At 33.5% G+C, this 17,811-nt stretch overlaps 2 protein-coding genes across 2 annotated transcripts; both read left to right on the forward strand.

Annotated features, from left to right (window-relative positions):
* The first annotated feature begins 1,483 nt into the window (after positions 1-1,483).
* Positions 1,484-4,109, forward strand: mllt11 (MLLT11 transcription factor 7 cofactor). The gene is made up of 2 exons (XM_051136046.1): positions 1,484-1,647; positions 3,300-4,109. The coding sequence occupies exon 2, from the start codon at positions 3,306-3,308 to the stop codon at positions 3,561-3,563; it is 258 nt and encodes an 85-aa protein (XP_050992003.1). The 5' UTR covers positions 1,484-1,647; positions 3,300-3,305; the 3' UTR covers positions 3,564-4,109.
* A 1,166-nt stretch (positions 4,110-5,275) lies between these two features.
* Positions 5,276-15,883, forward strand: gabpb2a (GA binding protein transcription factor subunit beta 2a). Its single transcript, XM_051137630.1, has 8 exons — positions 5,276-5,407; positions 7,659-7,766; positions 8,100-8,267; positions 8,376-8,570; positions 8,658-8,799; positions 10,152-10,319; positions 14,050-14,162; positions 14,277-15,883. Exons 2-8 carry the CDS (start codon positions 7,659-7,661, stop codon positions 14,604-14,606), a joined length of 1,224 nt encoding a protein of 407 aa, XP_050993587.1. The 5' UTR covers positions 5,276-5,407; the 3' UTR covers positions 14,607-15,883.
* The last annotated feature ends 1,928 nt before the right edge of the window (positions 15,884-17,811 follow it).

Here is a 17,811-nt window from a genome sequence, read left to right on the forward strand (position 1 = left end):
AGAGGAGACTTCTTTAAAAAAAAAAAAAACACAAACACACACACATTAAAAACACATTGACTGGTAGTGTATATGTCATATATATACAGTAGTCAACATTTGAAGTGGATCAAAAAAGTTCATAGTTCTCCTAAGACAAGAACAGGTATTGTGTTTGGTTTTAGGACAACTTTGATGAATTTTCTTGAACTTTCTTAATGTCTCTCGAAATGTTTTTTAACAGCAAATCAGCATATTTTATTAGAAAAGCAGTATATAGAAATATATATAGAAAGCAATTGTTTTAAATAGTAAAATATTTTTAAATTGTACTGTTTTTGCTGTACTTTGGATCAAATAAATGCAGGCTTGGTGAGCAGAAGAGACTTCTTAAAAAAAAAAAAACACACACACACACACATTAAAAACACATTGACTGGTAGTGTATATGTCATATATATACAATAGTCAACAGTGGATCAGAAAAGTTCATCATAGTTGTCCTAAGACAAGAACAGGTATTGTTTTTGGTTTTAGGACAACTTTGATTAAATGTTTTGATCCACTTCAAATGTTGACTACTGTATATATATGTATATTACATATTTCTTTCCCAATATATTTTAAAATAACGGTCCCTGCAGTGCATTTGATTAATCTTGTAAAACACATCAATAAATACACTTTATTATAAAACCTTTTAGATTGCAGCAATATTATATAAGCCCAATTTTACTGTATTTTTTAAATTTTATTTTATTAGTTTATTTTATTTTATATTTTATTATTTATTTAGTTTTGTTTTATATCACTGACTGCTTTGTGGCTAGGGTACAAAAATGCACTTTAGTGAATGTTTAACTTTACCTGTTAAACAGGATTGATTTAGTTTTTCTATAACTAAAATGAGCTGAACTCTAGTGTAAATCATTTATTTTTGTCTCATGTCTTTGTTCTGAAGCTGATCAAACATAATATAATCTTGAATATTCTGTATTTCCTAAAAGGAATGTGTTATCTTTTACTTCTCTAAAAGCTTTTTTATATTCCTGTAAATATCTAATGTGATTTTAATATTAATCTACTGAATCATTTACAGTTTTTCCATCTGGTATTCTCTAAATTAAAGTAAATATTCACCACCAAAGCACCAAAGCTGTGCATTTTATTCTACTGATATCATCAATAAATGTCTATTTGCGTACAGGAAATTCAGTCAGTAGATGGGTCAATCGACCTGATGGACGCTGAACTCAGCCAATCAACAAGCAGCACTTACATCACACAATAGACGACTCCACTTGCAAGAAAGAAGGGGTCCTTAACAAATGCAAATGAGAGCCATAAATTGTAAAGATACCTCATAAACAACTAACATACACAAATTAATGCAGTTATTAATTTTTGCTATTTCATTAAAACAATAGATCAGCCACGCCCACTTGACGCTAATTATGCACCTGTCACTGGTCCCCCTCAATCACCCACAGAAGGTGGGCGGGGCTAATGCAAATCGGTCACTACTGATGTTGGGTGCGGTTGGTTCATGTTGAGCAGCCGGCGAGAAGCTTGAGACCAAACGGGGTGCATCTTTTATTCATCTTCAAATCCGAATTACAGCAAAACAGCTTGTGATTGAAACAGAACGAACCTGACCACATTCCAGGGGTATGTTTTTCAAATTTTCCTTTGGTTGAACAATATCCAATTTTAATCCAGTTCATTTAAAGCATTTTAAATCATTTTGGTGTTTAATAGACATGACGTGCAGTCTAATAAAATTAATATGACCGCATTTGTTAGTTAGAAATAATATAATTTAAATGTTTTTACTTCAGGCCTATTTAAGGTTAGTTGCTTGCAATCCATTCTTGCCAATGGACTGAAGCATCTCTGAAATGCTTTGTCATGAGATGCGCCATCACTATTTTTGGGGCTGCGCAAGCCTCTCTTTTAATAGATGTGCATGTGAGATGCTGCAAAAAAAAACATGCATGCTATTCCTGATGATCATCTAAGGACTTCATCCACCGATTGTCTCTAAAATTTGGGCGTATACCGCCGCTGCATTGTGTGGCCAGAGCTAAATCACCCCGAGACACGACATGAACCAGTAGTTCATTTAATTAGAGCGGCGTCATCGTTATAATTGGCTTTCATGTTTTTAAAATTGCAGCTTCTAAATGATATCTCATCTTTGTAACGTGAAGATAATGCTGCTTTGTTCTTATTCATGTATGGTCTTAAATCACGCATCTAATTATAATATATTAATATAATTAGACGGGAGAAGACATATCGCTTATTCTTGAGCATATTTACTGTTTTTGTTGCCATGCTATTTTTTTAAATGACTTATTTTATAATAAGCAGAATGGTAGTAAGATGTTTTGTAATACCTACAACTGTTTTATTGTAAGGTCATAAATCTTGCACATGTAAAATCTTAAATCTTGCATCTAATTATATTAATTCATGCTGTAAATCCAATCGATTAATCGCATCCAAAATAAAAGTTTGTTTACATAATATATAATATACAGTATATAGAAATATCAGTATATACACGTATATTTTTAAGAAGTAAAACTAATGTAAATCATATATAAATATTAATACATATATCTATGTAAACACTTAATATAACTTAATAATTTAAATATATACATGTACGTTTGTGTATTTATATATACATATAAATATACACCGCACATATTATGTAAACATAAACTTTTAATGTGGTTGCGATTAATTGCAATTAATCAATTTGACAGAGCTAATATTTATATAATTAGATGCTAAATATCCAGACAATATCATATTGACCACTGTTTTATTATTTCTTCTCTTATAATCATCATTGATAATTAGTTGTTTTTAGCAGATTTATAAAATTTCTCCTTTGACATGTACATGAAAGCTATTTTTATGTAAATCGCTTGTATAATGCTTTTAATCCTAATAATTAATTTTAAATGAAAAATTATAGTACAGTTGTAGTATAATTGATATATTAGTTTATTATAATTAAGCTAATAATTGTATTTATTATTTTATATTATATTTTAGCCTTTGGCCTGCATATGAAAGTTGTTTTACAGATGTAAATAGCTCAAGTTTCCCTGAAAATAGCGGCTAACTGAAAATAGCTCATGGGAAGTGAGGAGGGAAGTGAGGAGCTCTCTGAGGGAAAATGTAAACAGGTTTCTAAACAGCAACCAATGCAGTGTACTCTTGTCTTCATTATTTAATTAATGAAATCAAATGAATATCTGCTTGTCAGCAGTGCTGTGCTGATCTTTTAATCTCTTCCTAATCAGATCAAAATGTTAGACACAACCAGCAGCCAGTTCGACTCCTTCCTGTTTTGGAGGCAGCCCATCCCATCACTGGACCTGTCAGAGCTGGAAGACCTTGGCATTTCTATGCCCAAGTCCAAGGAAATGAAGTCGACCAAGAGCTCCCAAAAACCCCTGGGACAGGAGGAGGAGGAAGATTTGGAGCTTTTGAAGTACTCCACCTTCAACTACTGGAAAGAGCCCATCGCTGGTATCGATACCTTGGATTTCAGCCTGCTGTTATAAGACACTGCAATGCAATTCTTAGTTCCTGCCCAAATCTGTGTTTTTAATGCCACTGTGGTTGCACCGATTCTCTACTCCAGTCTCATATCGATGAATACAAGAGTCATGTATCATGCCTTTCTTGTTAAACCATGTCAGTAAACTGTGATAACTGGGTTAAACTAGTAGGGCATTACTAAATATGGATGTATAAGTTACACTATTTGGTATCTCACTGCCCTGTAAACTATGTGACTGCTTAATTGGCCATGAAATAAGATTAAGATATCCAGATCCTGATCTGCCAATTCACCTTGACTTAAAGGCAGCGGGATTCAGAACAAATAAGAAATCTAAAACTGTACAATATTGTTGTCTGCCAAATGATTTGTAATATTAATGCATACAGTAATTTATTAGTTTAAACTGGAATCTCACTTAAAAGGGTTTTGTATTGAAGGGATGTCCGTGTTAAAATGCACACTTAATGCTTTTCACTGTTTTTCCCCATCATGTTTGATGACAAATGCCAATTAAAGTGAGCTTGCTGCTAAATGAATAAAAATGCATCTGTATTCATGTTTCATTTATCATTTTATAGCTTAAAACGATAATGTGTTGTAGTGTTAACATTGGCCACTGACAGACTTTACAGCACTACACACAGCTTTTTTTTTTTGAAACGGGTGCAACTCAAACTCAAAGTAGATTTTGGGCAAGATAATTTTAGTCTTTTTTTAGTTTTTAATTTTAGTATTTCCTGTGGTTTATTGGCACAGGTGTTTTGGCACACAACTGGGTAGCAGTGAAGGAAAACGGAAAACTGTAGATAAAGTTTGCAGTATTATATATATGTGTGTGTGTATATATGTATATATATGTATATGTATGTATATATGTATATATATATGTATATGTATGTATATATATGTGTATATGTATATATGTATAAATATGTATATATATATATATATATATATATATATATATATATATATGTGTGTGTGTATATATATATATATATATATGAATATATATATGTGTGTGTGCGTATATGTATATGTGTGTCTATATATATATGTGTGTGTGTGTGTGTATATATACTACAAAGCAAAATTACTCATTTAAACATTAATAGTCAAATTAAAAAGATAGTCATACATCTCAATACATATAAAAAATAGAAAATCATGCAAAACATATTGTGTATATAAAAAATAAAAGTGAATTATATACACTCAAAATATCCACATCTTTTTTCAATGATGAAGTAAGCCTATGGGCGAGACTTCCGGTTTAAACTCGTGCAGGAAACAGTAAAATGGTTTGCCTTACAAACCAGTGTGTTCATAATTAACATAATGCACAACATGGTAAGACCACACCAGCAGCAAAACAAGCTGTTTTGTACAGCTAAAAGCAGTTGGACGCGAATAAGACCGGAAGGCAGACCCATAAAATTTACAAATGGCCGCGCCCGTTCTTACGGGAAAACGGTGGATATTAAAAAATAAAAATATTTCTAAAAATATATACAGTTGAATGGTAGGCTGTGTCTCAAAAAACTAGTGAGCTGCCTATCTAGTCAAGCATTTTCAGCATCGTAAGACCATGCAGGATTTATAGGGTTAAAACGCACGTAGTGGGCCCAAGCATGCTGTCTGAGTAGGCAGCTCACTAGGTTTTGAGACGCGTCCACGCGTCTGAACGGCTTTACTTTTATTTCCGGGGTTAAAGCAGCCGCCATATCTGAATGCGCTTTAAACACAGACATGTTTATGTTGAGCCAGTTGAGAAATACAGCAGGGAGAACTATATAGTGCTTTATTATCAGTCAATATACATCCGACAGACAGGGTATAAAGGTAAGTTGAATATGAACATAACTTACCTCATTAGTTTGTGGCGCAGATGGAGGATGTGTGTGATCAGCTCGGCTCTATAACATTTGCCTCCACATGGCACATGAGTTTTGCATGTAAAATACGAGCTTTAAAATCACCGTTAGATATTTACCTTTTGATGCATTTTGTACGTTTTTATGTGTGTGTTCCTAAGGATTCGTTTGGATAAGATTCATACGCTCTCTGTTATTCTATCTACTGTTTTCATTAACTTGCTTATTTTCTAATGATATGGACAGGAAAGCTGTTCATTTATTTGTTTTTTTGAATATCAGCTTGTTTGTTTACAAGTACATAGTTAAGCTGGTTACTGTATTAGTTTTTGTGCTTTTAAACTTCCTGTGAGAAATAAACGCAAATGGCACGTCGAAATCTTCACGCTAGATTCTGGATCGATGCAGATAGTTACGTTAGATAAGTTGTAATACAAAGTACAGATGTCTTAAAGTTGGAAACATTATTTTCTTACTAATTTTTTAGATAGTTGCATTTTCACACGTTGAAATGTGAATGAAAATATGTATGTAAAGATATAGGTCAATTTGATAACTGTACACATCTCACATTACCAGTCAAATTTACATTTACACTACCAGTCAAAAGTATTTGAACAGCAAGATTTCAGTCGTCTTGTCACCAAGCCTGCATTTATTTGATCTAAAGTACAGCAAAAACAGTAAAATTTTGAAATATATTTCACTATTTAAAGTAACTGTTTTCTGTTAGAATATATTTTAAAATGTAATTTTTTTCAGACCAAAAGCATGTTTACTAGGCATAAGTCAGGAATTTCCCTTCAAATTCCAAGGGATTCACCTTCTCCAAATTCTCTTGTACTGTGCTCGCAAATGCATACTTGTATGTTGGATAACAGATCAAACACCGTCAATTATTCAGTGGATAAACACCGCTAAAAATCTAATTCCCTATGAAGCCTTTTCTACCGCATTAAAGGACAAACCTTTTTCAATTTCTATAAGGTATGGGACCCTTTTCTCATTTATCTGGGGGTAAAAGAAACGTGATTTTTAACTTTGGGAATCCAGAATTTAGCGTGGAAAGGCTGAAAGGCTACCCTATTGTATTGTTTTTTTTTTTGTTTGTTTGTTTTTTTGGCTATACTGATTTCTGTTTTTATATTGATATATTTACTCATTTATTTCTCTGTTTTTTATTTTATTTTATTTTATTTTATTATTATAATTTTTATGTTTATATTCATATTATTTGTTTATTTTTCTTGTTAAATGTACAGATTATGATGTTTTGGTTTTGTAAGAACCCTGTTTGTATCAAAACCTACAATAAAAAAAAAAAAATGTAATTTTTGTTCTTGTGATCAAAGCTACATTTTCAGCATCGTTACTCCAGTCTTCAGTGTCATATGATCCTTCAGAAATCATCCTAATATGCTGATTTGCTGTTCAAGAAACATTTTTTTTAAAAAACAGTTGAGTACTTTTTTTAAGGATTTTTTTGATGAATAGAAAGATCCAAAGATCAACATTTATCTGAAATAAAAAGCTTTTGTAACATTATACATTATACGATACCATTCAAAAGCTACAAGTCAGTATAATTTTTCTTTTAGAAATTCTAGAAATTAATACTTTTATTTGGCGAGGATGCTTTAAATTGATCAAAAATGATGATAAAGAGTAAAGACATTTATAATGTTACAAAAGATTTCAATTTCAGATGAATGCTGTTCTTCAGAACTTTCTATTCAACAAAGAAACCTGAAAAAATTATACTCTGCTGTTTTCAACATAATAATAAAAACACAATAAAGGTGATTGATTTTGAGCAGCAAATCAGATTACAATGATTTCTGAAGGATCATGTGACTAATATAATGATGCTAAAAATTAAGCTTTGAAATCACAAGAATAAATTATATTTTGAAATATATTCAAATAAAAAACAGTTATTTTAAATGGTAAAAATATTTAAAAATTGTACTGTTTTTGCTGTTCTATGGATCAAATTAATGCAGGCTTGGTGAGCAGAAGAGACTTCTTTAAAAAAACAAAATCTTACTGTTCAAAAACTTTTGACTGGTAGTGCAGTCAGTCTCTACATAACTAAAAAGTAAGTTAAGGGTATGGCTTAACTTAAAAATGTCTCTATTCCAATATATCTGTTAGATTATTATATATAATAATACATTTTCATCACCATTATACTATATTTAATGTCTGTCTTTGCCTAGATGTCATTGGTGGATTTGGGAAAGCGTCTTTTAGAAGCGGCTCGGAACGGTCAGGATGATGAGGTCAGGACGCTGATGGCCAATGGAGCGCCGTTCACTACTGACTGGGTTGGTTGTGCTATCATTACAATTATGAGTTAATATAATTATGGGCTTAGCCTTCACAAGAAGCAGTCAATTAAGAAAGCAATGTAGTCATTGCCTTTAAGAAATCATGAGCCGTGGTCTGACTCATTATGCGTCATTGATATTGTCTGCTTGTGACATTTAAACTGGAAGTGCTATATAAACATCAGCTTGTGACATTTACATTGGACGTGTTACATAAAAGGCATTACTAGTTTTGTGTGTGTGTAAAATGAATTAAAAGTAGTGGAGATCTATTAGAAGTTGTATTTTCAAACTTTGAAGTGTTGATTTATTATCTAAACTTTTTTGCAGCTTGGAACATCTCCATTACACTTAGCAGCTCAGCATGGTCATTACTCTACTGCTGAAGTGCTGCTGAGGGCGGGTGTCAGCAGAGATGCCCGAACTAAAGTGGACAGGACCCCACTGCACATGGCGGCCACAGAGGGCCATGAGGTCATTGTGGATTTATTAATCAGGGTAAGACAATGCTTGTCTTTCCTTATGCTCTTTTAATGTACTAAAAATCTCAGTTCGTCAGCTGAGGAGACTGCTACAAGTCTCTTAAATGTTTTTTTTGTGTTTTAGAGTGGTGCTGACATCAATGCCAAAGACATGTTGAAGATGACTGCTCTTCACTGGGCTGCCCAGCACGGCCATCACAACGTGGCAGAGCTCTTGATCAAAAATGGCGCTGATGTACATGCCCTCAGCAAGTTTGACAAGTCAGCTTTTGATATCGCTGTCGACATACAACATGCTGAACTTATACACCTATTACAGGTTTGTTGTGTTTGTGAAAAATGAAAAATACAGTAGAGAATGGGTTTTAGAAATGTTAAAGAAAATAAAAATTTTTGTGTGGTTTAGGAGGGAATGCAGAATCAGGTGAACCGGAACGCCGAAGCGTCAATCATAAACGGCAGCTCCACCCCACAGTTCATCATTCAGGGCGTCCCAAACATCCAAGGGGGAGTCGTCAGTCTCACTGACTTGATCAAAACCAACTCAGGTATGGATAATTGGCTAGAAAATTAATACGAATTTTTGATCTTAAATTTGACCCTGGACCACAAAACCAGTCATAAGGGTCATTTTTTTAAAATTGAGATTTATTTATCATCTGAATATAAATCAAGCTGGTCTATGGTTTCTAAGGATAGGACCATATTTGGCTGAGATACAATTATTTGAAAATCTGGAGTCTGAGGGCGCAAAAAAAACAAAAACAAAAAAATCTAAATATTGAGAAAATCCCATTTAAAGTTGTCCAAATTAAGTTCTTAGCAATGCATATTACTGATCAAAAATTAAAGGAGAAGTCCACTTCCAAAACAAAGATTCACATATAATGTACTCACCCCCTTGTCATCCAAGATGTTCATGTCTTTCTTTTTTCAGTTGTAAAGAAATTGTTTTTTGAGGAAAACATTTCAGCATTTTTCTACATATAATGGACTGATATGGTGCCCCGAGTTTGAACTTCCAAAATGCAGTTTAAATGCGGCTTCAAACGATCCCAAATGCGGTTGTAAACCCAGCCGAGAAAGAAGGGTCTTATCTAGCGTAATGATCGTTTATTTTCATAAAAATAATACAATTTATATACTTTTTAATGTCAAACGCTCGTCTTGCCTTGCTCTGCCTGGACTGTTTTTTCTGGTTCATGACAGTTAGGGTATGTCGAAAAACTCTCTCATCTCATGTTCTCCCTCGACTTCAAAATCGTCCTACATCACTTTTTTACTCTTTTTGTTAAGGATGTTTGATCTTCTTTGTATGTTCGCTTTACAAAGACTGGGTCTGTACTTCTGTAGCAATGTAGGATGATTTTGAAATGATTTTTGAACTTGAGGGAGAAAATACAATTGTATACGATTGAGTTTTTCGACATACCCTGTCTTGAGCCACAATACACAGAGTTCAGGCAGAGTAAGACAAGATGCGCGTTTGAGTTTAAAAAGTATTTACAACTGGATTTGGGATCGTTTGAAGCCGCATTTAAACTGCATTTCGGAAGTTCCTCAAAAAAAACACAATTTCTTTGCGACTGAAGAAAGAAAGACACGAACATCTTGGTTGACAAGGGGGTGAGTACATTATATGTGAATCTTTATCTTTAATATTTATATGTGGACTTCTCCTTTAAGTTTTGATATACTTATGGTATAAAATGTACAAAATATCTTAATGGAACATAGTTTTATAAAAGAATAAAAGAAAAATCAATAATTTTGACCCCTTACAATGTATTGTTGGCTATTGCTACAAATATAGCTGTGCTACTTATGACTGGTTTTGTGGTCCAGGGTCAAAATAGTAATTAAACCAACAATTGCTTTTTTGTTTTCTCTTCATGTTTAGGTGACACAGAGGAGGCCATTGCTGTCAGTGCCTTGGACTCAAGTATCCAGCAAGTGGTGAATGATTCAGGTCAGAGGGTCATAACCATTTTGACAGATCAACATGGAAATCTGCAGACAAATGGACTCGGCCAACCGTTCTTTGTCACAATGCAGGATGGACGACAAGGTATGACTAACTCTCCTTATTTTGCATTTTAAAAAGAACTTATCTGTGTTACAGTTTTAAATTAATATATACTTTGGGGTCAGAAATTGTTCATACTTTGTAAAGATTTCTGTATTTGTATGATGGCATTTAAAGAAGTCCACTTCCAGAACAAAAATGTACAGATAATGTCCTCACCCCCTTGTCATCCAAGATCTTCATGTCTTTCTTTCTTCAGTCGTAAAAAATTGTTTTTTGAGGGAAAACATTTCAGGATTTTTCTCCATGTAATGGACTGCTGTGGTGCCCTGCATTTGAACTTAAAAAATGCAGTTTAAATTATCAAATGATCCCAAATGTGGTTGTAAACGATCCCAGCCGAGGAAGAAGGATCTTATCTAGCAAAACAGTCAGTTATTTTCATTAAAAAAATACGTATTTTCTCCCTCAACTAAGAAAATCATCCTACATCGCTGCAGAAGTACCGACCCAGTCTTTGCAAAGTGAACATGCAAAGATCATCAAACATCCTTAAAAAAATAGGTAAAACATTGATATAGGACGATTTTAAAGTTGAGGGAGAACATGAGATGGGAGTTTTTCGACATACCATAACTGTATTGAACCGGGAAAAAACAGCCCAGGCAGAGTAAGACAAGATGAGAGTTTGACATTTAAAAAGTATATAAATTGTATTAATTTTATGAAAATAACCGATCGACCCTTCTTCCTTGGCTGAGATCGTTTACAACCGCATTTGGGATCGTTTGAAGCCACATTTAAACTGCATTTTGGAAGTTCAAAATCGGGGCACCATGTCAGTCCACTATATGGAGAAAAATGCTGAAATGTTTTCCTCAAAAAACATCATTTCTTTACGACTGAAGAAAGAAAGACATGAGCATCTTGGATGACAAGGGGGTAAGGACATTTATTTGTAAATTTTTGTTCTGGAAGTGGACTTCTTCTTTAAGTGCTACATTTAAAAAAAAACACACACAAAAAAAAAAAAAAAAAAAAAAAAGATTGCGAGAGTAAAGTCAAATTAATTTGAGGATAAAATCCAAATTATGAAAATAAAGTCGTAGCATTGAGATTAAAGTCATATTTTGAAAAAAAAAGTAAAAATTAGTAAGAATTAGGGATGCACCGATACTACTTTTTCCAGTACTCGCCCGATACCGATACTGATACTTTTACTTTTGGTACTTGCCGATTCCGAGTACCGATGCCGATATTTTAAAATTTTCCGGTAGATTTGTAAAATATAGGGTACAGAAACTAAAAGACTATGTATAATGTTAGTTGGTCAACATCATTTATCAAATAGATACAGTCAAACCAAAATTTATTTAGATCACATTATCATAAACTGTGTCCTGCACCCACTAGTAAAAAAAAAAAAAAAAATCAAAAATGATCAAAAGATGGTGTATATCTGCTGTCTGAATAGTTTTTGGGTTGACTATATATCCCTTAGTTATTTTTATTTTTAAGCTTAATTATGCCCATTAAAATGTGTTTTTTTTCACTGTTTTTTTTTTCTTGCTCTATGGTACATCATCTTCAATTTAATAGCATTAAACTGCTCCATTGCAGCGGCTCAGTACTGTAATCACACAAACCACTCATTATGAATCTCCTAACTCTGATATTTTCAGAAATATAAGTCATGTTTTTTCATCTGAAATATGCTGCTATTTGTGCTATAATCCAAAGCGACTCAAATAATGCAGAAACACTCGTGAAGCAAGCAAAACATGCGCAAGTACAGTACTGCCTAGCGTATTTCACACAGACTGCTATAGTTTCATTTTTGCCGGACAATCGTGTATGCTTAAGGTTGAAAATAAATTGTTTATAGCGAATGCCCCAATATTTTTTTTTTTTTATATTCACGAATTTGTTTTAATCCAAAAGATGCGTGTGCTAAATATGCGAACATCAATGAAGATCACGCAACAGCGTGCGCTCTCTCTCTTTCTCTGTCTCGCGCTCTCTCTCTCACTCCCTCTCTCTCTATACTGTTAAATAACTTGTGCATTGATTTACTTAAATTGTTTTTGACATATCTCACCGAACTACAAACTTTCCAGTGATGTCAAGGCGGGATATTAACTTGACAAGCCCACACATCTTGGCCGCTGTGCGCTCAGTCCAATCTGCGTGCTGATCAGCTGACGCGCACCAGTTATACAAGCTTAATACTGAATGTTTAACATTATTATATTACTTGCATACATATACTTCGTAGACATCCTTAATCTCTAATGACTCCATTCTGCTGTCTGTTGTTTTGTTGTTAGTGTTTCTCTGCCTGCATACGCACTTGTCACATGATGTGGTATCGGCGTTTGGTTTCGGGTACGAGTACAGGTGCTCAGTATCGGGCCCGATACCCATACCAGTATCGGTATCGGTGCATCCCTAGTAAGATTAGTAGAATAAAAACAATAGTAAAAAGAATAACGTTGTAACAATACAAGAATGAAGTTGTAGAAATACGAGATTGAAGTCTGAATATTTTAAGAATAAAGGCAATATTTCCATACGAAAAACTAAATTCACAGTATTGAGAGAAACAACATTTTTATGTTAGCTTCTATGCAAAAAAAAATTTTTTTTTTAAATGTGGAACTAAAATGTCATTGTATTATGCACATCAAGGTTGACAGTAAAACAGTAAAATTATGTTTTTACAATTTTTTTACAGTTTTTAACCGTTTTCTATTTAAATGTACACTGCCATTCAAAAGTTTGGGATCAGTAAGATTTTTAATGTTTTTTTTTTTTTTTTTTTTTTTTTAAAGAAGTCTTTTCTGCTCATCAAGGCAGCGTTTATTTGATTTAAAAATACAGAATATATTGAATATTGTGAGATATACAGAATATTGTGAAATATTATTGCAATTTACAATAGTGGTTTTCTCTTTAAAGTATAATTTATTCCTGTGATGAAATGCTGAATTTTCAGCATCATTTCTTTCAATCTTCAGTGTCACATGATCCATCAGAAAGCATTCTAATATGCTGATTTATCATCAATTTTGGAAATGTTGTGCTGCTTTTTTTTTTTTTTTGGAACCTGTGAACTTTTATGAATGAAATGTTAATCATCTATTTATTCAAAATAAATATATTTTCTAACAATATACGCTACCGTTCAAAAGATTGGATTTGAAGATTGGAGTTCTGGCTGATAAACATTCAGCTTTGTATCACAGAAATTGTATTTTAAAGTATTTTAAAATAGAAAATTGCAATAATATTTTATATTGTTACTTTTTTCTGTATTTTTGATCAAATAAATGGAATTTTGATTTTGTTTTTTTAAAAACATTAAAAATCTTGCTGATCCCAAGCTTTTGAATGACAATGTATTTCAAAATGTAATTAATTTCAGTAATTACAAAGATTGGTTTTCAGTAGCCATTACTCCAGTCTTCAGTGTCATGCATTCAAGAAATATTTTTTATTTAAAAAAAAAAAAAAAAAAAATCAGGATTTCTTCATCAATATCAAGTTCAAAAGAACAGCATTTGAAATATAATTTTTTTGTAATAATGTAATTTACTGTCACGTTTGGTCAATTTGATAGATCCATGCTAAATAAAAGTGTTAATTTACAATACATTTTTATTCCTTTTATTATTTTAAATTTCTTACCTTTATTTACAGGTACAGTATATTTTCACTGCAATCTTGCACTTTCTGTAATTAAAGGTGTTCCTTATTTAATTTTTTTAATTAGTATTGGCAGTTCCAGCCAATCAAATCACAGAGGAAGTGGTAGATGACTCCGAACCTCCTGCCCGTAAAAGAAAAATCGAAGTTTCATCCAATAATGCAGAGACTGGTGAAACAGTGAGTATAACTACATGTAAAAACGTACTGTTGCATGTTGATACACCCTAAGAGCAAAACCTCTAGATGTTAAAAATCACCTTACCGCATTTTGATCTTAACTTCAATCTCCAGGAGCATCTCCAGTGGCAGTTACAGGAAGCTAACAGGAAAGCTCAAGTCTATCGTCAGCAGTTGCTCCGCAAAGAGCAGGAAGCCGAGGAGTACCGCATGAAACTGGAAGCCATGGAAAACGGACAGACCAACGGCACAACAGCCCTGGACCAGGAACATGTCGTGTTTGTGCAGGAAGACGTCGGTATTGAAGAAACAACGGAGGGAGAAGAGGAAGTTGTGATGTTTTCAGAAGGTGACGTAGTCATCAAAACAGAAGAGATCGACTCTGCGGACGAGCAGATAACTTTAGTGGAAGCCACGGCGGGTCACACAGAAGTCATTTCGTAAAAGATGACCCAAGAGCGTTGGACTCAGTGCTCAAGCAGCCAAAGAGTGCATCAGCACGGTTTTACTTTGGTTCAATTTGAATTTTTTTGGCAATTAAGTCCTTTTTGTAATTTATTTCCTTGTTCTGTTTTGGTTAATGTTTCTTGCTTCAAATGAAAGTTCAGAAAGAAACAACCACAATGTGCATCATATGCACACACACACACACACAACCAGGGAAGATGATTTTTTCTGGGAGTCTGTATCTGTAGTGTCCTTAAAAGTGGTCCCCCATGATTTGTCCTGAATGGGTTCATCAAAACAGCTGGAAAAGGTTCACTCAGGATGGAACTCTTTGCAAACTTTTTTTTTTTGAGCTCCTGTAGAAATGTAGCTGCCTTATTCAGACAATTAGTTTCATGGCTTTTGAAATTAAACAGTGAAACTTCATCTCAGAATGCAGCAGTGTTATGTGCTCTATGCATTGGAAGTAAAATAATGCACCGATTTCAAGAACTTGATTTATAGTCAATCTTTTTCTTCTTCTGTTGGTCGATTTTAAAAATCTATAGGTCAATTAAAAGTGCCTTTGGTCATGTTTAGTTTTCACTCATAAAGGATTCAACATGAATTATCGCATATATGGTGTTTGTTTCAGTGGGTATAAAGCATAATTCCCATTAATTGAACATTTAACTCACATTCCTTATGTAAAGTATTTTTTTTCTTTCTCTGCCTATGTATGTTGTTTAATTACTTTGAATCTTAAGTTGGAAGCTCTCGTGCACAAGCTTTCACAAATGTAAAAAGTCTAAATCCAGTATCAGGTTTTGTATTTTATAATGCATAAAATGTGACTTCCCTGCGTTATGACAAAATAATAAGTGGTTTCTGAGGTGCGTAATTATCTGACATACTGATATCTGCATTAGGTGGCGAAATCAGAAGTGATTTCAATTTAATCAAATTTTGTGCTGTACAAGAGAAAATAGTGGCAGTGAATGATGTTTGTCAAAGACATAAATATAGTAACCTCAGGAGAAATGGTCAATTTTGAGCAGCCGAGATGCGTAAATATCTCGCATAGGAATAATGTAATTATTTGCCCTTTGAAACATTCGGAAATTTATGAATGTTTCTTTTTTTAGACGTAACTATTCTCACACTGGCACTACAGTTTATGGAGCTACACTGGTGTAAATGCAAAATCTTGAGCTTAGAGTTCTCCCCCACTTGTTATGTGCTTAAGTGATGTATAAAGCTTTTGACTTATTTTTGATTAAAAAATACTGCGATTATCAATTTGTGGCTTCTGCATACATTTTATGTTGCTTGTATTATATACACCCCAGTAAAAAAAAAAAAATTCTTACTTCTGTCTTCAGCATCACATGATCCTCATCACATTGATGCTCATTTATTATCAATGTTGTGCTGTGCAACATTTTTATAAAGACCCTGACATATATTTTCAGGATTCTTTGTTTAATGGAAAGTTCAAATAAAACAATATTTATTTGAAATAGAAATCTTTTGTAACATTATAAATGTTTTTACTGTCACTTTTTATCCATTTAATGCATTATTGCTTCTGTACTTGAAATAGTACGTAAAATAAAAAAGAAATAATAATAAATATAGCTGCAAGCAGTGATTTCCAGGGTTCAAGCGCTTAAAGTCCATCTGTAGTGAAAATCTTTTTATGTAAAGATTATGTTGTTTATTTGTCTATGTTGTGTTTTTAATATGCCTTTAGTCAAACTATGTGCCAGTCCATTAATCAACACTATTGCTGAGTATTTTCTCCTTAAAACTAGTTTCCCAAATGCGGCAACAGCCCTTTTTTTTTACGTCATAAACTAAGTAACCAATCACGTCAAAGAATAGGTTCCTATCATTAGCATGCAAAATATACCAAAATGATTATAAGCATAAAACCAAATATTAAACAGAGCATTTAATAGAGCATATATAGCATTAAAATAGAGCACAACCGCTAACTTGAAAAATAACCCGCGGCAACAGTGTAAAAGTAGCCCGGACTCAGACGCACTTCTCCCCCATTGCCGTCTGCGCTTCACTCGCACATGCTCGCGGGCGCGAACTGGATTCACAAACTAGGCTGCATTCGAGCCTTCAAGGCATTTTGAGGGCACCGCATCGTCAAGTAGGTAACTTTAACAAATGTTACAGTATGTACTGTAGTTGTCCGCTAGTGAAAACATAGTTTTATCAGTCATTATCCGTATTTCGCCATTATATCGCGTTTACTACAGTTCACTTAGTGGATCACGTGGCTCTGGCTGTGACTTAGTGGGGGCGGGGCTAATTTGCATATTCATAGATCCGCGTATAGTAAATAAGGCAAGAGGGCATGAGAAAATTATTTTCAGAAGAAAAAAACATTTTAATATGTCATTTTGATGATCAAAGATCAGTTTTAAGGGATACAAATTTTGACTACGGGGGACTTTAAGGTATGAAAAAAATTATTTTCACAAGAAAAAGCATTTAAATATGTCATTTTGATGACCAAAGATCAGTTTTAAGGGATACAAATTTTGACTACAGGGGGACTTTAAGGCATTTAAGCATATATGAGAAAAGACACATTATTTAGCAAGGCTGTACCCACCTAAATCGATGATTAAAAAAGCACTTTTGGCAAATCCAAGTCATTTACCAGAGAAATACAGTGTGTTTGAGTCTTTTGTAACTGTTATAGCACCAGCTGTGGTCTGATCTCCTTAAAACTTGCATGCTTGTTTAGAATCACCTGTTGCATGTGCACACCAGGTTTTGTTAAGTTTTGAGTTTACCTCAAAGCTTTATAGGTTTTTGGGTACATTTGGACAGGCCCCTTTTCTAAATGACCTTGTTATATCTTCCCAAAGGGTACATTTAAAAAAAATAATAATTATAATTATTGACCTAGAGAGTACAAAGAATTGTACTGCAGTTTCCAGATTGAGCAAAAAACCTAGGACTAGTTCACAAAAGTAAGTTTTTGACATCTTCTCAATAATTTAACAAACGATTTAATTGACAGCAGTGGTTCTAGAGGCAAAGTTGTCCGATGTGAGGAGTTTGATCGTATGATAGGCCATTTGTGCATATGTGTGAAAAACTGTGACGTACAATCATTTACTCCTATAAAAAAAATGTGATATCAACCCCAGTGGCTGATTTCTTTCAAATTTCTCTCAGACTTTTGGGGCCGTGAGTC

This window comes from Labeo rohita, chromosome 19 (genome assembly GCF_022985175.1).
Source record: "Labeo rohita strain BAU-BD-2019 chromosome 19, IGBB_LRoh.1.0, whole genome shotgun sequence".
NCBI lineage: Eukaryota > Metazoa > Chordata > Actinopteri > Cypriniformes > Cyprinidae > Labeo > Labeo rohita.

Excerpts from the sequence above, each read along its gene's own strand:
- mllt11 (XM_051136046.1), top strand. The coding sequence starts at position 3,306 with ATGTTAGACACAACCAGCAGCCAGTTCGACTCCTTCCTGTTTTGGAGG.
- gabpb2a (XM_051137630.1), top strand. The coding sequence starts at position 7,659 with ATGTCATTGGTGGATTTGGGAAAGCGTCTTTTAGAAGCGGCTCGGAAC. Across the intron at positions 7,767-8,099 it reads CGCCGTTCACTACTGACTGG|CTTGGAACATCTCCATTACA; the intron begins GTTGGTTGTGCT and ends ACTTTTTTGCAG. Across the intron at positions 10,320-14,049 it reads AATGCAGGATGGACGACAAG|TATTGGCAGTTCCAGCCAAT; the intron begins GTATGACTAACT and ends TTTTTTAATTAG.